The 21,049-nt window shown below is 38.2% G+C and overlaps 1 protein-coding gene across 1 annotated transcript in view; it reads left to right on the top strand.

Moving 5' to 3' along the window:
- MRC1 (mannose receptor C-type 1) overlaps window positions 1-21,049 on the top strand; it is a 113,879-nt gene that overhangs the window by 62,391 nt on the left and 30,439 nt on the right. Inside the window, exons 12-21 of the mRNA XM_027559833.1 lie at window positions 111-310; window positions 2,793-2,920; window positions 3,571-3,658; window positions 5,116-5,260; window positions 7,660-7,701; window positions 13,854-14,017; window positions 15,071-15,138; window positions 16,564-16,664; window positions 18,840-18,982; window positions 19,320-19,434. Coding sequence (XP_027415634.1) covers window positions 111-310; window positions 2,793-2,920; window positions 3,571-3,658; window positions 5,116-5,260; window positions 7,660-7,701; window positions 13,854-14,017; window positions 15,071-15,138; window positions 16,564-16,664; window positions 18,840-18,982; window positions 19,320-19,434 — 1,194 coding nt within the window. The remainder of the gene's footprint in view (window positions 1-110; window positions 311-2,792; window positions 2,921-3,570; window positions 3,659-5,115; window positions 5,261-7,659; window positions 7,702-13,853; window positions 14,018-15,070; window positions 15,139-16,563; window positions 16,665-18,839; window positions 18,983-19,319; window positions 19,435-21,049) is intronic.

Genomic DNA, 21,049 nt, shown 5'->3' with positions numbered 1-21,049 from the left:
TTCTTATCACATGTAGATTTTATCCCACTACTTGAGGCTCAGGTTTGAGCTCTTTGAGCACAGCCAGGTTTCACAATCACCTCTTGTGAATTCTGCTTTGTTACCTGCAGGACGGAAAGCCGGATGTGTTGCCATGAAGACTGGGGTTGCAGGGGGCTTGTGGGATGTCTTGAGATGTGAAGAAAAGGCAAAATTTGTGTGCAAACACTGGGCAGAAGGAGTCACTCGCCCACCAGAGCCCACAACCACCCCTGAACCCAAATGTCCAGAGGATTGGGGTGCCTCCAGTAAAACAAGCTTGTGCTTCAAAGTAAGTATCCATTGCTGAGCTCTTCAAGAACTGGGGATATGTTTCAGCCTAAAGAATCATCTAAGGAATGAAAACAAAACAAAAGCAATGTCCGGGTTGAACCTATAGAAATTCCGATGTTATTGATCTGAAAGGGGACTTGGGCATTTGTTGTTTTGAAAGAGCGTTCCTTGGGTGGAAAGATAAGAACCAGTTGCATTCAGACCAACAAACATGACCGATACTGTAAATAGAAGTCACACCAGCCTTTCTTCACCTGCTCTGCCTTTATCACTCCATACACTTGGCATCTTTCCTCTTTCCCATGCTTTCTGAGCTCACATTTCTTTTTCTCAATAAAAATTCCTGCCCCACCTCATGCTATCCTATGGCATCCCATTTTGGCTCTGTTCTTGGAGCTCAAGCTTTTGGCTAAGTGAATTGATAAACAAATCTGCAATCAAGCTACATGGGGATTCTAGAGAGAATATTCCTGTGTTCTTATTTAACCCCTGATTATGATGCCTGATGGAAGATGAAGGACTGTTAGGTAGGGAGTACATGGCCATTCAGTGACTCGTAAATGACAGTTTGATATCCTGTAGTCACTTAGTACATTCCTATGTGAGATCACCCATTTTCTCTTTATGCAATCAAGTTCACCCAAACAAATAAAAAACATACCCCGACTCCAGTGAATTAAGCATTTAGGTCCTTTTCTTTCTTGTAAATCATATTCTTTCTAGAGAAGGTTGGATTTAGCCAAATATAGCAATGTATTGGGTTGGCCAAAAAATTCATTTGGGTTTTCCTGTAAGATGTTACAGAAAAACCCAAGCAAACTTTTTGGTCAACCCAATACTTAACTACAACTTAATGACATTATTCTCTAATGGCCAGTTCTCGGGACCTCTTTTATTCTATCCTTTGAGGCATATGGCTCTGGCATGTTTTGTAAGACAGTTAGACAAAGCTGATGAAGAACTTCAGTTGCTAATGTGTATTGGAATGAGGTTGCTTAGCCTCTAACTTAAGGGCTAATTTGGTTGGTAACTACCACTAGCAATAACAAAGACTCATGAGCTATTTAATACAGATTAGCCAGTCCAGCTTAAAGCATAATTTACATAGAAGGGAAAATATTGGGCCAAGACTGGAGAGGATTTTACGAATGGGTTGAAAACTAATACAAAGCAAATCAAGTATTTTATTGTTGCCTCTGGAAACTTTTGAGTTATTACACAAAGGCCAGGTTCATCCTATACACAGCCATTCACGGGAGAGTGGCAGGCTATGGAGATTTGTTGCAGGATTTCTGAGAGACAGTACAGAATTCTCCAGAGCTGGAAAATGAACCAAGAATTCCAGCAGACATTATCTGGGTAGATGTTTAACAAATTCAAATGTGTGCTTCCCTAGGAATTATGATTTTGGAGGTGCTTGGGGTAGGGTTTGTCTGAAAATATATAGACCATCTTTGTACATACTAAGGTGTGAAAATTCTTAATAAAGTTCAGCTATTTTAGTAAGTTGATTTACAAAAATAAAATCTTCTATCACCATCTACACAAGTTGAGTTACTCACAGAGGTCTTGGGAGTTACTGCAATGAAAAGTTGCTCAAGGCACACGGGTCCCAATAACTCAAGTAGGGTCAAGGTGAAGATTGCCTCAGGTTGCTTGGTGACAACTAGACAACCACAGGTCTATTGGAAACAAACTCCTTTTCTACAAGCCTACAATGATACAGGCCATGTCTCATGAGAAGCAATGAATAAAAATTATAAAAGTTGAGGAATACAGTGATGTAAACCTCTCCACTGTTTACATCCTGATGGATCCCTGTGGGTGCCATTCCCCCAGCAGTCCTCTGGGTAATATGACATATTCTCTAAATTCTAAATAAATACTAAATTTAGCTTACATACCATTTTTTTTTACATGCTCTGTCCAATTACTGTCTGTCATGCCATGACCTCCAATCTTTGTTAAAATATGCAACCATAAGCAAAAATGATAAGATAATTTTAAGAACATACCAATGAAGCATTGGAAGACTCCCAGGTTATTCAGTGTTTAAGCTAAACAGGATAACAAAACTGTGGCACTATCTTAGGGAGGTTATTATCCTTAAATTTTTATTTATGTTTGCTTTCTCTATATCAAGTTTCTTTCATTCTTTTCCATTTGAATGGCATAGTTGACACAACCAAATTAATCCTGTCTTCTGCAAGAAGCTGTATGCCTAACCTTTCAATCCGACTTTTTCAGTGCTATAAAATAATTATATTTTCTAGGGTTTTCTCAACAAAATCATCTGCTAAACTCTGTTACCCAAATATTCTCTCACAAATTGATTTTCAGCCAAGAGAATTATGTTGCTTGGGGCCATTGTAATGTCTTGCTTTTCGCTAAATGAAATCTTGTCAAAAGTAGATAATTATTTCTCTTGGTTTGATAAGCTGTGAAGTGTAAAATAAATTCTGAATCTGTATTACTTTTAGCTGTTTGCAAAAGGAAAACATGAGAAGAAAACGTGGTTTGAATCTCGAGATTTTTGTAGAGCTCTGGGTGGAGATCTAGCTAGTATCAATAGTAAGGAGGAACAGCAAGCAATATGGAGATTAGTAACGTAAGTATCTTTTCTAGTTAATACTCCTTCCTTTGACCCTTTGAGTACACATTTGTTGTATGTTATTCAGTTGTCAAGTTGTGTCCGACTCTGCAAACCATAGACTGCAGCATGCCAGAGCTCCCTGCCCCTCATCATCTCCTAGACTGTGCCCAGGTTCACGTCCATTGAACTGGTGATACTATATCCCAAATCTGTGGGAACTTTTGGACCTAGTTTCACTTCCAAATTCTGGCCTGGAGAATTCCATGGACAGAGTAGCCTGACAGGCTACAATCCGTGGGGTTGCAAAAAGTCAGACACGACTGAGTGACTTTCACTTCATTTCCAAATGCTTTAATTTTATAGCTATAAATCCTGAGATGAATTGCTCTATAAAAGCATAAGACACTTATTATTCGTTTATTAAATGAATGAATATCTCAATGCTTTACAATTATTTAAAACAGCAGCTTGTTTTCAGGATATTTACAAGTTGTACCAAAATGTGCAACTGTTGAATAACGCTTATATTTAGTCATTTAATCCTTCACCTGTGTACTAACCAATTTATATTTTGGGAGTCATTTTCAAATTTGATTAGGACTCATAGGTAACCAAACTTGGTTCATATAGTACCATAAGCTGCCTTTATATCTTGTATGTTGCAGGGCTAGTGGAAGCTACCATGAACTATTTTGGTTGGGACTGACATATGGAAGTCCTTCCGAGGGCTTTACTTGGAGTGATGGATCCCCTGTGAGTAATTTGATTTCATAGATATTTTTATTACTTTTATTGTGTCTTTATTTTGATGTTATCTTTTTGGGTTACTCAAAATTTTTGGTAAGATGGGTTATGATGATAATTAGAGACATTTTTCTATGCAAAATAAATGCTATGTTAGGGTCATTATTCTGCCTCTGACCCAGGACAGTTCTGTTCACCTGAGGTGGAACCATGATAGACTGAAAAAAATTAGGAAACTCATTCTTCTAATTTATATAAAATAATGTCTTCCTTCTGTCATGCCAAATTGGTATGTAAGTAGCTAGACTTCTTAAAAACTGTTTTATGTTGTCTTATAGACTAGGAGATATGGAAATAACTTTTGATATTCTATTAGAAACCATTGACTTGTGTCAACCATTGACTTTTGTGAGACTTCTCCATTCTCAGCAGGGAGTGATTTTGTGTAATTTCAGTTCTGCCTCCCCTTACCACCCATTAGCAGCTTTTCAGAGCACTTGTGTAGGGTGGATTATTTGATGTCTCCATTGATAGCAAGGGTTTTGTATTTAGATCTCTGGAAAATAGGTCATGATATAGGCTATGATTCCTCTCTGAAAACACCATAGTGGACCTAATCCTAGCCCTCCACTTATTTCCAGTATTCATCTTGGTAACGTTTGGTAGCTTTGTTAGCAATATTCAGAAGTCCTTTTTGTTTGTAAGGAGAACTAGTTTTATTTCTTTCTCCTGGTGAAGTGAAGTCGCTCAGTCGTGTCCAACTCTTTGCGACCCCATGGGCTGTAGCCTACCAGGCTCCTCCATCCATGGGATTTTAAAGACAACAGTACTGGAGTGGGTTGCCATTTCCTTCTCCATTTCTTTCTCCTACCCCTCTAATAAAAGAAAGTTCCAAATATCACAATGAAATGTTATCCCTTCAGGATGAGTTGTAAATTTAGGAACTCACAATACTGAGAAGTAGAACTTCTATACTAAGTTTTTCCTATATACAAATCCCACTTTTGTGGTCCTGGATACATTCCATTTAATAAGAGTAAAGAAAATTTTTTAATAATTAAAATAGTCTATTCAGCTTCAAAAGTTTTCATGTAATAGGAGCTATTTCTTTCCCAGCTGTTCTCATCAAACTTGTTTTCAAAGCAAACATATTGTGAAAAAAAGTAGAGAATAAAAAAGTGAACATATCTTTCCTTTTGTGTTTGGATGAAAGTGAAAGTTAGTCGCATAGTCGTGTCCAACTCTTTGCAATCCCATGGACTGTAGCCTGCCAGGCTCCTCTGGCCATGGAATTCTCCAGGCAAGAGTATTGAAGTGGGTTGCAGTTTCCTTCTCTGAGGGAATCTTCCTGACCCAGGGGTGGAACCCGGGTCTCCTGCATTGCAGGCAGATTCTTTACCAAGTGAATCACTAGGGATAGATGATTGGTATTGGCTAATGGTTGTAATGTAATGTTTCTAACATAGGTGTCATATGAAAATTGGGCTTATGGAGAACCTAATAATTATCAAAATGTTGAATACTGTGGTGAGTTAAAAGGTGACCCTGGTATGTCCTGGAATGACATTAACTGTGAACATCTTAACAACTGGATTTGCCAGATACGAAAAGGTAAGATGACCTGCCCTCTGCTTTATATCAGATTGGAACACTAACCTCCTGTGATCCCAAAGTCTTCCCTTTATTCATGCAACCAAACAAATGGAATAATATAAGGGACCACCAAGGGCCATCACTTCACAGGATAAGAGTGAACTCACTGAGCACAGATAAATCTTCCAAAGGAACAGAGGATGAAAAGGCCAGCCCAGAATCCTGGACCGGAGCGTGGCCTCCAAAATAGTTCTCAGGAGCTGCTGTTCCTGTTCAGTTCCTGCAGTCGTGGGAGTGGGTAGATGTTTGACTCTGTAAGCAGAGTAAATAGAGTGTGATTTCTGTTGGGGGATTTTCACCCTCTGACCCACATTCATCATCCAGTAGGTGCTATCTCCCTCAGTCTGAACATACTGCAGACTGATTTCTCAAGGATGTTCATCCGAAGAGCTGGCACCATTCTGAGGCCCCTGATGCTATAAGATCCACCATGTTGTTGATGGTCAACAATGATCAATGCATACGCATCAGTTGTGATTAATGACTCACAAAGCTCCACATAGCCAAGTCAGATTCTTTTAAGATAAATAGGCCCACCCTTGAACCAAAATGTATATTAACTTCCTCCTTTGTCAACAGATAAATAGAACCACATCGCCCTCTGCTGTCTGGGAACCTTGGCTACAGCTCCAACTCGCTGAAAATACTGTGCTGCTGCTCTCCTGCTGTTTGCCTTACTCTTGCTTAGATGAGTGTTTACAGTGTTTTCAGGATGGAGGAATGAATCCATTCAGTTCAGTCGCTCAGTTGCGTCTGACTTTTTGCGACCCCGTGGACTGCAGTACGCCAGGCTTCCAGAACTGTCCATCACCAAATCTTGCTTGCTCAAACTCATTTCTATCCAGTCAGTGATGCCATCCAATCATCTCCTCCTCTGTTATTCCCTTCTTCTCTTGCCTTCAATCTTTCCCAGCATCAGTGTTTTTTCAAGTGAGTCACTTCTTCATATCAGTTGGCCAAAGTGTTGGAGTTTCAGCTTCAGCATCAGTCCTTCCAATGAATATTCAGGACTGACTTCCTTTAAGATTGACTGGTTGGTTCTTCTTGCAGTTCAGGGACTCTCAAGAGTCTTCTCCAACACCACAGTTCAAAAGCATCAATTCTTCAGCACTCAGCTTTCTTTATGGTCCAATTCTCACATCCATGCATGATTACTGGAAAAACCATAGCTTTGACTAGATGGACCTTTGTCGGCAAAGTAGTATCTTTGCTTTTTAATATGCTGTCTAGGTTGGTCATAGCTTCTCTTACAAGGAGCAAGCGTCTTTTAATTTCATGACTGCAGTCACCATCTGCAGTGATTTTGGAGCCCAAGAAAATAAAGTCTAACACTGTTTCCACTGTTTCCTCATCTATTTGCCATGAAATGATGGGACCAGATGCCGTGATCTTTGTTTCTTGAATGTTGAATTTTAAGCCAGCTTTTTCATTCTGCTCTCTGACTTTCATCAAAAGGCTCTTTAGCTCCTCTTCAGTTTCTGCCTTAAGGGTGGTATCATCTGCATATCTGAGGTTATTGATATTTCTTCCGGCAATCTTGATTCCAGCTTGCGCTTCATACAGCCTGGCATTTCACAGGAATTTGGAGGAATGAATAGTGGACAGTTTTTCTTTAAAGGTCTCTTTGCTCCCAAGGACTAATTTCCTTGTGTGTTATTGGCAGCTCTATTCTTACAGATGTTCAATTCATTAAACCAAAAGCTACGTAACTTGAGTCCTTTTATCAGATTCTGACAAAGTCCAGGTAGATCATTAACTACTTGGAAAGAAAAATATTTAACTTTTCATAAAATGTGCATTTAGTAAGAATATGCTTTTTTGAAGAAACTATATTTTATAAATAAATAGCTCGTATCTAATGGTTTCAAATAATGAAAATTTATACTTTCACAGCTGATTATAAGATGTGTTACTGTAAAAATAACATCTATTGAGCAGCTTCTAAATACCGATAACTTGCATATTTTATCCCATCTCTTTACGTGGGTGACAACTCCTTTTTGTAGTTGAGAAAATTAAAGGTAAGAAATTTGAACCTGAACTGGGATTTGAACCTAGGTTTTCTGATTCCAAAACTCGTGTTCTTTTCTTTCTTTATATAATGCTGCTTGTTGTGCTTAAAAACTGTCTTCCAATTTTTAGTGGTATTGTACCTAATTTGCTGAACTCTTAAACTCCTAATTTTGTTTCCCTTTGCTTTTCTCCCTCACAACATGATAGTAAAATTGGAGAGTGGAAGGAAGAGAAAGAAGAGTTAAGCTTTTAGCTATATTAATCCATGAAAATAATGAAACCAGAGGATATGAAATAGCACAAATTCAATCACCTTTTATATCTTATTTTCTCTTGTTTTCCAGGACAAACTCCCAAACCTGAGCCAACACCAGCTCCTCACGACAGTAGGTGTTTCTGTTTTTTTTTTTTTTAATTAATTAATTTATTTAATTGGAGGCTAATTACTTTACAATCTTGTGGTGGTTTTTGCCATACATCACCATGAACGGCCATGGGTGCACCTGTGTCTCCCCATCCTGAACCCTCCTCCTACCCGCCTCCCCACCGCATCCCTCTGAGTTGTCCCACAGAACTGGCTTTGAGTGCCCTGTTTCATGCATCGAACTTGGACTGGTCATCTGTTTTGCGTATGATAATATACATGTTTCAGTGCTATTCTCTCAAATCATCCCATCCTCACCTTCTCCCACAGAGTCCAAAAGTCTGTTATTTACATCTATGTCTCTTTTGCTGCCTTGCATATAGGATTGTCCTTATCATCTTTCTAAATTCCATATGTATGTGTTAATATACTATTGGTGTACAGGTTATTCTTTTTTTAATTTTTTTATTGAAGGATAATTGCTTTACAGAATTTTGTTGTTTTCTATCAAACCTCAACCTGACTCAGTCATAGGTATACATGTATCCCCTTCCTTGTGAACTTCCCTCCTATCTCCCTCCCCATCCCACCCCTTTAGGTTGATATAGAGCCCCTGTTTGAGATTTTTAGCCATACAGCAAATTCCCACTGGCTATCTGTTTTACATATGGTAATGTAAATTTCCATGTTACTCTTTCCATACAGCTCACCCTCTCCTCCCCTCTCCCCATATCCATAAGTCTATTCTCTTTGTTTCTCCATCGCTGCCCTGTAAGTAAATTCTTCAGTACCGTTTTTCTAGATTCCATATATATGCATTAGAATATGATATTTATATTTCTCTTTCTGACTTACTTCACTCTGTATAATAGGTTCTAGGTTCATCCACCTCATCAGAACTGACTCAAAGGCATTTCATTTTATGGCTGAGTAATATTCCATTGTGTGTATGTACCACAACTTCTTTATCCACTCATCTGCCAATGGGCATCTAGGTTGCTTCCGTGTTCTAGCTATTGTAAATTGTGCTGCAATGAACAATGCAGCACATGTGTTGAAAAAAACATGTGTCTTTTTCAATCTTGGTTTCCTCAGGGTATATGCCTGAGTGGGATTGCTGGGTCATAGGGTGGTTTTATTCCTAGTTTTTAAAGGAATCTCTGAACTGTCTTCCATAGTGTCTGTATCAATTTACATTCCCATCAAAAGTGCAGGAGTGTTCCTTTTCTCCACACCCTTTCCAGCATTTATTGTTTGTAGGTTTTTTTATGATGGCCATTCTGACTGGTGTACGGTGATATCTCATTGTAGTTTTGATTTGCATTTCTCTGATAATGAGCGACGTTGAGCATCTTTTCATGTGTTTGTTAGCCATCTGTATGTCTTCTGTGGAGAAATGTCTGTTTAGGTCTTTTTCTCACTTTTTGATTGGGTTGTTTGTTTTTCTGGCATTGAGTTGTATGAGCTGCTTGTATATTTTGGAAATTAATCCTCTGTCAGTTGTTTCATTTGTTATTATTTTCTCCCATTCTGAGGGTTATCTTCACCTTGCTTATAATTTCCTTTGCTGTGCAAAAGCTTTAAGTTTAATCAGGTCCCACTTGTTTACTTTTGTTTTTATCTCTATTACTCTAGGAGATGGTTCATAGAGGATCTTGCTTTGATTTATGTCAGAGAGTGTTCTGCCTATGTTTTCCTCTAGGAGTTTTATAGTTTCTGGTCTTACAGTTAGGTATTTAATCCATTTTGAGTTTATCTTTGTATATGGTGTTACAAAGTGTTCTAATTTCATTCTTTTACATGTAGCTGTCCAGTTTTCCCAGCACCATTTATTGAAGAGGCTATCTATGCCCCATTGTATATTCTTGCCTCCTTTGTCAAATATAAGGTACCCATAGGTGCATGGATTTATTTCTGGGCTTTCTATCTTGTTCCATTGGTCTGTATTTCTGTTTCTATGCCAGTACCATACTGTCTTGATGGCTGTAGCTTTGTAGTATAATCTGAAGTCAGGAAGGTTGATTCCTCCAGCTCCAGTCTTCTTTCTCAAGACTGCTTTGGCTGTTCAGGGTCTTCTGTGTTTCCGTATGAATTGTTAAATTTTTTGTTCTAGTTCTGTGAAAAATGCCATTGGTAATTTGATAGGGATCACATTGAATCTGTAGATTGCATTTGGTAGTATAGTCATTCTAACAATATTGATTCTTCCTACCCAGGAATATGGAATATCTCTCCATCTGTTTATGTCATCTTTTATTTCTTTCATTAGTGTCTTATAATTTTCTGTGTATAGTTCTTTTGTCTCCTTAGGTAAGCTTATTCCTAGATATTTAATTCTTTTTGTTGCAATGGTGAATGGGATTGATTCCTTAATTTCTCTTTCTGGTTTTTCATTGTTAGTATATAGAAATGGAAGTGATTTCTGTGTATTGATATTGTATCCTACAACTTTGCTAAATTCACTGATTAGCTCTAGTAATTTTCTGATACTGTCTTTAGGGTTTTCTATATACAGTATCATGTCATCTGAAAACAGTGAGAGCTTTACTTCTTCTTTTCTGAACCTAGATTCCTTTTATTTCTTTTTCTTCCCTGATTACTGTCGCTAGCACTTCCAGAACTATGTTGAATAACAGTGGTGAAAGTGGACGCCCTTGTCTTGTTCCTAATCTTAGGGGGAATGCTTTCAGGTTTTCACCATTGAGAATAATGTTTGCTGTAGGCTTATCATATATGGCCTTTGCTATGTTGAGGTAGGTTCCTTCTATGCCCATTTTTTGAAGAGTTTTAATCATAAATGGGTGCTGAATTTTGTCAAAGGCTTTTTGTGCATCTATCAAGATTATCATATGATTTTTATCTTTCAATTTGTTAATATGGTGTATCACATTGATTTATGTATATTGAAGAATCCTTGCATCCCTGGAATAAACCCAACTTGATTATGCTATATGAGCTTTTTGATGTGTTGCTGAATTCTGTTTGCTAAAATTTTGTTGAGGATTTTTGCATCTATGTTCATCAGTGATATTGGCCTATAGTTTTCTTTTTTTGTGTTGTCTTTGTCTGGTTTTGGTATAAGGGTGATGGTAGCCTTATTGAATGAATTTGAAAGTGTTCCTTCCTCTGCAATTTTTGGAAAGAGTTTAAGAAGGATAGGCATTAGCTCTTCTCTAAATGTTTGATAGAATTCTCCTGTGAAGCCATCTGGTCCTGGGCTTTTGTTTTTTGGGGAGATTTTTTATCACAGCTTCAGTTTCAGTGCTTGTAATTGGGTTGTTCATAATTTCTATTTCTTCTTGGTTCAGTCTTGGAAGATTGAACTTTTCTAAGAATCTGTCCATTTCTTCCAGGTTATCCATTTTATTGCCACATAATTGTTCATAATAGTCTCTTGTAATCCTTTGTATTTCTGCATTGTCTGTTGTAACCTCTCCTTTTTTGTTTCTAATTTTGTTGATTTGATTATTTTATTTTTCTTGATGAGTCTGGCTAAAGGTTGGTCAATTTTGTTTATCTTCTCAAAGAACCAGCTTTTAGTTTTATTAATCTTTACTATTGTTTCTTTCATTTCTTTTTCATTTATTTCTGCTTGGATCTTTATGATTTCTTTCCTTCTACTAATTTTGGGTTCTTTTGTTCTTCCTTTTCTAATTGTTTTAGGTGTTAAGTTAGGTTGTCTATTCAATGTTTTTCTTGTTTCTTGAGGTATATGCAACTTTGCTAAATTCACTCATTAGCTCTAGTAATTTTCTGATACTGTCTTTAGGGTTTTCTATGTACAGTATCATGTCATCTGAAAACAGTGAGAGCTTTTGTAATGCTATAAACTTCCCTGTTAGAACTACTTTTGCTGCATCCCATAGGTTTTGAGTTGTCATGTTTTCACTGTCATTTCTTCCTAGAAATATTTTGATTTCCCTTTTGATTTCTTCAGTAACCTATTGTTTGTAGCTCCACCCATTCAGGCACTTAGAGGGCTCCCTTGCCTGGGGTCCTTCTCTGTTGTTCAGCACATCAGGAACATAGGGTGGCTCCCCTGGCTGGGGTCCTACTCTGTAGATCAGCATGTCAGGCACTTAAAGGGGCACCCTGGGTAGGGTCCTACTCTGTAGTTCAGTGCTTCAGATGTTTGATGGGCCAACCTCTCTATTGTTCAGCTGCTGATGCTGGCAGATGGGGAGAGAGGCTATGGTGACGGCTCCACCCCCTACACGTGATTCAGCAGTATCGCCTTGCTTCCATGGCTGCCTGGCTTTCCTCCACAGGCATTTCCCCCCACAACCTCCTCCCTCATATCCCCTCACTGTCTCTCCACAGTCAACAGCAACCCTCGCCTTGGGATTGCTCCACAGTCCCTAAACTCCAGCTGCCAGCTGCTGCGCCTTCCACAGGACCTGCGTCCCTGTCCAGGGTGTGTATGGCTGCAGCAAAGACTGTCTGATTCTCATTCCATTTAGGCTGCCACAGGTCAGCAGTTTCACTCTCAGCCTTAAATTTTTCTCCTCTGACTCAGACAGTTGCCCTGATGTAGGGATCAGACACCCCTGCTTCGGTTCCCCCACCCACCGAGGGCAGGTCCAGTCCTACTAACACTCCTGTCTTTCCCCCTAGTTCCTTCCTCCTACCGAGTTTTGTGTGGTTCTATGTATTCTTTTCCGCTGCTCAGGTACTCCTGTCTGCTCTCAGCTGGTATTCTGCATGCACTTCTGTGTCTGAAGGTGTATTCCTGATGTATCCGTGGAGAGAGATGTACTCCATGTCAACCTACTCTTTTGCCATCTTGTTCTACCTCCGCCTTTTTTTTTCTTTTCTAATATTGATAGATTTTTTTTCTCTCGTTGCTTTCTTAGAGGGGTGGGGGGTGGGTGTGGAATGCTTACCCTGGGAAGATAAAAGAGATTCTTAATATCTTTGAGAATCTTATGAGAACTTGCATCTTCTCCTCCAGACAGATACTGACATGCACAAGCATCAGGCATGTTAATGCAATTTCTCAGTGTTCATGAATCAAATCCAAGGGCCTAATGTATGACTTTCCTATAGCTGCTGTAACAGATTACCACAAATTTGGTGGCTACACGCATTTATTCTCTTACAGTTCTGGAGGTCAGGAATATGATCTCAGTTTCCCTGGGCTGAAATCAAGGGATGGACAGGACCATGCTCCTTCCAGAGGCTCTAAAGGAGAGTCTATAGCCTTGTTGTCACCAGCTCTAGAGCTGCATTCCTTACATTTGGTGGTTAATGGCCCACTCCTTCTTCATCAAAACCAACGATGTAGCATCTTCCTTCATTTGTCACAAAGCCACCTTCTTCTGTACTCACATCTCCCTCTGTCTCCCACTATAAGGATACTTATGATTTACATTTGGGGCCTACCTAGAAAACTTAGGATAATCTCTCCATCTAAAGTTTTTAACTTAATCACATCTACAAAGTACCTTTTTTCTGTATAACATTTACAGATTCCAGATATTAATACGTGGATATCAGGACTTCCCTGTTGATCCAGTGGCTAAGACTCCATGCTCCCAATGCAGGGCTGAGGTTCAATCCTTGGTTAGGGAACTAGAACACACACTGTCACAACTAAAGACCCCAGTGTAAGCCACAACTAAGACCCAGTGCAGCCGAATCAATTCTAAAAGCAAAAAAGACCTGGGTATGTTTTGGACTCTTATTCAGCCTGCTACAGCACAGAACCATAGAATTCTTTGATTGGGAAGAAGCCTTGGAAGCTCTCCGGGTATGGGAATTCCTTAGTTCTCCAATTATACACTGAAGCATCATCAAAGTACATCTGTTAAAACCTCTTTGTTACACTGAGATGAAAACTGCTTTCTCATGGCTTCTATTCTTTGAATCTAGAACATTTGGGTACATGTATGTTAATTATTCCAGCTCTGTGATTCTTTGATGAATGTAACGTTGGGAGTTCTCTTACCCAATAATGATACGTGGAACTTAGTTTTTACAGAATTGTTGGAAAGTAGATATTTGGGTTTAGGTAATTCAGTCTATATTGGCATAAATGTTCTGCTCCTTCTGAGTTCTCAGAGTTGCAGATACCTCTGAAGGGCTGCTCTGCCCTTTTCACTTTTGTGTAGCTTACATACTAGATTCTTGAATTCGTCTAAGTAAAATTCATCACCTTTTTCATTTATTTTTCAGATCTACCAGTCACCGATGATGGGTGGGTTATTTACAAAGACTACCAGTATTATTTCAGCAAAGAGAAGGCAACCATGGACAAGGCACGAGAATTTTGCAAGAGGAATTTTGGTGATCTTGTTTCTATCCGAAGTGAAAGTGAAAAGAAGTTTCTATGGAAATATGTAAGAATGTGAATAAGAATGAAATAGTGACATGTGATAAGCAACAATAATGTCTGCAATTGCTACCTCATGGTGCAATTTCCAATTATGTGCTGAATTTGAACCTCCTAAGGTCAGGAGTAAAGATATGAGTCCCAGGGGAAGGGAGGAGGGTGCTGGCCATCACATAAGTGAATGACTTGATTGTTGGAATATTCAGTGCAGAATCATAGAACCCAGAAACAGTGTTTAGACTTTTTGGGAGGACTGACTGGGCTTTGGGAGAATCCAGACTTGATGGCTTGACTTCACTAATTTTGTTTTCAAAGATTATCATTCTTAACTAGTTGTTAAATATCAGTCCTGAACCCTTGTATACAGTGTAAGTTGATTATTAATTTATGTCTTAGTTGGATTAGTTTCTTGGTCAATAGATAGTACAGTTTGATTATTCATATAAGACTGTTTCTTGACTATACCGAAATTTCAGCTAACAGCTAAAGTATAATTGATTTTTTCCAAGCATACTTCACTCACTCTTCCTTTTTAAAAATCTTCATGGCGTCTTTATTGTTATCCAGAAAAGCGGTAAGAGAGAAGGAAAAATTAAACTCAACAGTAATGAAAGAGTAAGAATTCATTTCATTATGAAGGTTTTGGAGTGTAGTCTGATTCGTCTCCATTTTCATAGATATACCATGGTTTGAAAATTTCAAGGTATTTCCTAATATTGCACCAATATATGTGTGGATGGAGAAGTCTTTCCTTAGACACATAATCCCAAATGATTACTTTGTTTAAAAGAATATCTTTAATAATATCTAATTACTAATGGTATTTGATATTACAGAGAATATCTTAAGGTATTTGCTATATAAATACAGGTTGTTACATAATGTGCATTTTTTTTCCATTTTATTTCTGTGAAAAACATTGAATGTACAACAGAGTTTCTGCTTGATTGCCTCCTTAGAAAAGTCCCTAACAGCCTGTCTCATTAACCTGTAGGTTTTATTTAAAATTTGCCTATCATATAAGTACAGATTGAACTATATGTAAACTTACATGTTCTAGGTGAACAGGAATGATGTACAGCCGGCATATTTTATTGGTTTATTGATCAGCTTGGATAAAAAATTTATGTAAGTAAATCAAAATAAAACAACTTTGCTAAGGACAGTGACGTGATGAACACTAAAGAGCAATTTTCAGACTTTCTTTTTGCTAAATGCATTTAAAAAAATCCTGATGGGCTCTCAATCTACAGAGCATCTTTTTAAAAAACTAATTTTAAAAAGTCCTTTTAAGTATTTTCAACAATATAGTTCTCAGATAAACAACTCAAGCTCTGATTGAAACTTACAAAATGTCACCTCTCTGTTTTAGGGGGTCATCACCTGTTAGTAAATCATCTATTAGGAAGATGTATTACCCAAATATGAATATTGAATTTATTTGAAAAATTATTCCCATTGGGACTGTCTTTGGTGCCCAGAACCAATTGTGACTGCTGTTGCTGTTTTTGGCAGGAAAGACCCAAACTCACTCTCATTATTATTTTTTAAAAAGATTTAGAAATTAAAAAAAATTTTGACTGCTCTGGGTCTTCGTTACAGCATGAGGGCTCTCTAGTTGTGGTACACAGGCTTAGTTGCCCCTTAGCATGTGGAATTTTAGTTCCTGACCAGGGATGAAACTGTGTCCCCTGCATTGGAAGATGGACTCTTAACCACTGGACCATCAGGAAAGTCCCATATAAATTATTTTTAAAGATCAGGATGTTTGATGTTCCTTTGGGCAAGCATCCATTTTAACCACCTCCAAAAGAGAAGGTGGAATTCAATGATCTCCTTTCTCTTTCTAGCTAATAGCCTCAGAATTTCTATAATTTATGAAAATAAACATTGGCTTACCTATCTTAGAGGGCTTCCCTTGTAGCTCAGTTGGTAAAGAATCCTCCTGCAATGCAGGAGATCCTAGTTTGATCCCTGGGTTGGGAAGATCCTCTGAAGAAGGGAAAGGCTACCCACTCCAGTGTTCTGGCCTGGAGAATTTCATGGACTGTATAGTCCATGGGGTTGCAAAGAGTCGGACAGGCCTGAGCAACTTTCACTTTTCACCTATCTTGGAAGGAACCAGAGTAAACATGAAAATCAGAGAATGGGGCCCAATGAGAAACTCTATATTCTCTGTCTCTCTGTGGGTAGTTTTGTTTTGTGGGAATCATGCCCAAGAAATACTATGGGAAGATGTTTACTTTGAGTCCATTTCTAGGGTAACTGGGAATCTCCATTTCTTCTCTCACTTCAAGACTAAAAGCACTTACCTCTTCTGTGGAGGGAAAAGAAGGCAGACTAGTCAGGCATCCAGTTGCTACAGGAGATCTCAATGCCCCAGGAGCAGCAGCTAGCTTTCCGGGGTTCCTAGTGGTCTCTGTAGAAACCTCTCTTCTCTTTGCTTAAGATGCTGTGGTCTCTTCATCTTAATTAACTTGCCTGTTCCCACCACTAGGAGTTCCTAACTCTTGTAATTAGATTTTTGCCTAATACCTTAATTTTCTTTTCCAGTTGGATGGATGGAAGCAAAGTGGATTATGTGGCTTGGGCCACAGGTGAACCCAATTTTGCAAATGATGATGAAAACTGTGTAACCATGTATTCAAATTCAGGTAAACAAGATCACAATCTTCTTTAAAAAAAATTTTTTTTGTTGTGGTAAAATTACATAATATAAACGATACAATTTTAACCATATTTAACTATACAGTTCAGTGGCACTGAGTACAATTCACACTGTTGTAAAACTCTCACCATCATCCATCTCCCGATTTTTCACCTTTCTAAACTGAAACTCTGTCCCCATTAAACACTAACTCCCTATCCCCCATCCCCCCCACCCCAAGCCCCTGGACCTACCGATGTACTTCCTGACTCTATGAATTAGACTCTTCTAGGTACCTCGTGTAAGTGGAATCAAGCAGTATTTGCCTATACCTAAAGTATACTGGGGAGAAGGCAATGGCACCCCACTCTAGTACTCTTGCCTGGAAAATCCCATGGACGGAGGAGCCTGGTAGGCTGCAGCCCATGGGGTCACTGAGGGTCGGACACGACTGAGCGACTTCACTCTCACTTTTCACTTTCATGCATTGGAGAAGGAAATGGCAACCCACTCCAGTGTTCTTGCCTGGAGAATCCCAGGGACGGATGAGCCTGGTGGGCTGCCATCTCTGGGGTCTCACAGAGTCGGACACGACTGAAGCAACTTAGCAAAGTATATTGGAATGCATTTTTAAGGTTAACTTAATATATATCCTACAAACAGATTATACCTTCATTTTTTCCCCCTGTGCTATATAGTAAGTTCTCATTAGTTATCTATTTTACTCATAGTAGAGTATATATGTCAATCCCAATCTCCCAATTCATCTCACTCCACTTTTCTCTCCTTGGTGTCCATACATCGGTTCTCCATGTCTGTGTCTCTATTTCTGCTTTGCAAACAGGTTCATCTATACCATTTTTCTAGATTCCATGTATATGCATTAATATACAATATTTATTTTCCTCTTTCTGATTTACTTCACTCTGTATGACAAACTCTAGGTCCATCCATGTCTCTGCAAATGGCACAATTTTGTTCCTTTTTATGGCTGAGTAGAATCTGCCCTGTAGTGTGATGTGTCATTTGCTACATCCCTAGGCTAAAAGTAGCAAGTTATGTGCTACATCAGATAAGAAAAGAGAGAATGAAGAATTCTAATTTTAGCAACACAACTGTTCAGTTTGTAAGGTGAATGGATACTACATCCTTTCTTCTTATAAATAAATAAGCTAATGAATGACACAGTCTTCTCACTTCTTCTCATTTTATGAAACATTTTTTATCTCCATGTCTTTAACTGTAAAATGGGAGTAACAACAGAATGTATCTGATGTCGAGAAAATTGAGGAGATCATACATCTAAACTACTAAGCAAATGCTTATATATATAAAGTTTATGTATCATTAGATTATTATTACTAGCAAGTCTGGCTATTTAAATAATTGTGTAACACCTAATATAGTCTTTGCTCATAGTAAACACTTGATTCGGAGAAGGCAATGGCTCCCCACTCCAGTACTTTTGCCTGGAAAATCCCATGGACGGAGGAGCCTGGTAGGCTGCAGTCCATGGGGTCGCTAGAGTCGGACACGCCTGAGCAACTTCACTTTTACTTTTCACTTTCATGCATTGGAGAAGGAAATGGCAACCCACTCCAGTGTTCTTGCCTTGAGAATCCCAGGGACGTGGAAGCCTGGTGGGCTCCCGTCTATGGGGTCGCACAGAGTCGGACACGACTGAAGTGACTTAGCAGTAGCAGTAGCAAACACTTGATTAAAATTGAACTATTACTGGTTTAAGTGAAAGCTCAAAAGGTTATCCACATAGATCTTTCTGGTCTCTTGTGTAAATGATGTTTGTAGTATAAATCATTTTTGAGAATCCTTATACAATATAAACACATTTTTTTATAAGTATTTTTAACTACTATATGTAAAATAGATAAACAACAAATACCTACTGTATGGCACAGGGAACTATTTTAATATCTTGTAATAGCCTATAATGGAAAAGAATCTGAAAAAGAACATATATATATATTCTTATATATAATTCTTATATAATCCTCTTTTTCAGATTCTTTTATATAGTATATATAAAATGGAGTCACTGTGCTGTATACTCAAAACATAACATTGTAAAGCAACTTTACTTCAATAAAAAGTTGTTTGTTTTGGGGAAAAAAGGGGTTTAAAGGTAAATATGTAAATCTAATATAACTATTCTGTTGTTTGTCAGGGTTTTGGAATGACATTAACTGTGGTTATCCAAATGCCTTCATCTGCCAGCGCCATAACAGCAGCATCAATGCCACAGTTGTCCCGACCACGGTGTCAGTCCCAGGAGGTTGTAAAGAAGGTTGGAATTTTTACAATCACAAGGTACTAAGAAAATCTAGTTGTAGTCCTGGCTCTGATCAATATGGAGAGTGACAATGCAAATCTTTCAGCTTTAAGTTAACTTTTGCTTACCTCATCAATTCAGAGAATTTTAGGCAAGAGCTCCCGTGTTACATTCTCTATGGGAATTGAGAGTAGACTTGAAGGTATTATCCAAATACACAAATGCCTGTTGTCCCAAGGTAGAAAAAAACTTTTTTACCCTCCATTTTTGATTGGTTGTGAGCAAACATATATTTAGCTCTGAATCACTTTCATTTCTTTAGTACACACTATTATCTGTATGTAATTCCTGTGATTTTTTTCCCTTCCATCCCAGTGTTTCAAAATCTTTGGATTTGTTGAAGAAGAAAGAAAAAATTGGCAAGAGGCACGAAAAGATTGCATAGGATTTGGAGGAAATCTGGCATCCATATACAATGAAAAAGAGCAAGGTGTGTGGGCTGTTTTATAGTCAGTGATGCACATAAATATGTAATTTTTTCCCTAAAAAATGGTAGACTGTTGCTTATAGTAAATGATTTTTTTATTTTCTAGAGTAAAGTCTAGGAAGGAAGAACAAACTCTTATTGAGAGCTATTTTATTAGTTGTAGGCACTATGCTGAATGTCTTATGTGTAAATCGCCTTTCCATTTTTATAATGAATCTATTGAAGCAGGAATCATCAGTCCAGTGTGAATGAGGAAGTGGTGTGCAGAAAGTCTTAGGTCAAGGAGCTTGGTGGGAAGGGGTAGGACTGGGAATCAAACTGGATCTTCCAGCTTCAGTTCTATCGTTTTCTGCCAAACTGGTTTGTTCACAAAAGAGCCAAAAAAGTAGAGGTTTCTCGGAATAAAATTTTTAAATTGCTCATTTTCCATTTACTGCTCTTCTAATCACTTGATCCTATAACTTATAATTCAATAAAACTAATTTTCCAATAGAAACATTGAACAAATTGAGAAAAAAAAATTAGAGAAAACATGAGGATAAGCCAGAGCTTTAAAGAACAGGAGGAGGAAACATACCATTTCCATATAGCAGATAATAAAATTCATTATATTGTTGTCAATAGGAGGTACTTGAGCCTTTCACTTGGTCTTTTGGGGGCCACTTTATTTGTAGATATTTGCTTAGTTACTTTAAAAAGGATGTTGACCAATTGCAGGCCATTCAGATGAAAGTAACCAAACAGATGAAAGTTTTGAAACCACAGCTAGCCATGAATAAGGACTGTTTGAAAGACCCTATATTTCACAGTCAGAAAAGATGTGAACTTTGAAGGATTGTCCCATGTGACTCGAGAAGGAAGACTTAGATCCCATAAAGGGCAGTTACGGGGAAACAATTTTAATCTCAGAATTAGGAGCTTATTCCAACAATTAGAGTTAATTGGATGGGTTGCTTCATGCATTTTTAAAGAACTGTAAAAATGCTTATATTAGAAGGTACTCAAGTTGGTGCTGCAGAGTCACATATGTTGATTGGTATATAGCCTGGAAGATGCTCAATGAATATTTATTGTACAGAGGAATTTATGCAGATGTTGTGGGGGGAGAGATATAGACTGGATGGTTTCTAAGTTCCCTTTTGGTTCTGAGGTTCTTTGACTTCCAAAATCATTTACTGGAAAAAAAATGGTTTATCTCAAAAAATGTAAGAAAGAAGAGAGACCTTGGAACCCCGTGTGTCACTCCCCCAAGTGTGAATTTCAGTTCACGAATGCCACCATGTGCTTCTTCGGAATGCATTCTACACTAAATCAACATAGCTTTCTCTGAGAACCTTTGACAAGTTCAGCAGCTTGCCAGATGCTGGAATAAAAGTGTCAAACCATAGCACACAATAAAAAAATTCAAGAGTATAATATTCACATTTCTCTAACCAGTCTACCACATTTTGGGCTTAGCTACCCAGCAGAGAAACACAATAATTGATTTCCGCTCTTAACCACAGAGTTCTGATTCCTGGCATCACAAAATTAGAACCTGGGTAATAGAGATGTGCAGAAGGAAACAATTTTCAGATAAAATAACATTATTCCTGGCAAAACAGGCACACGTTGGATT

The sequence above is a fragment of the Bos indicus x Bos taurus genome, chromosome 13 (genome assembly GCF_003369695.1).
Source record: "Bos indicus x Bos taurus breed Angus x Brahman F1 hybrid chromosome 13, Bos_hybrid_MaternalHap_v2.0, whole genome shotgun sequence".
NCBI lineage: Eukaryota > Metazoa > Chordata > Mammalia > Artiodactyla > Bovidae > Bos > Bos indicus x Bos taurus.
Note: the sequence above shows the minus strand (reverse complement) of the source record. Positions and strands in the feature narration are given on the sequence as shown.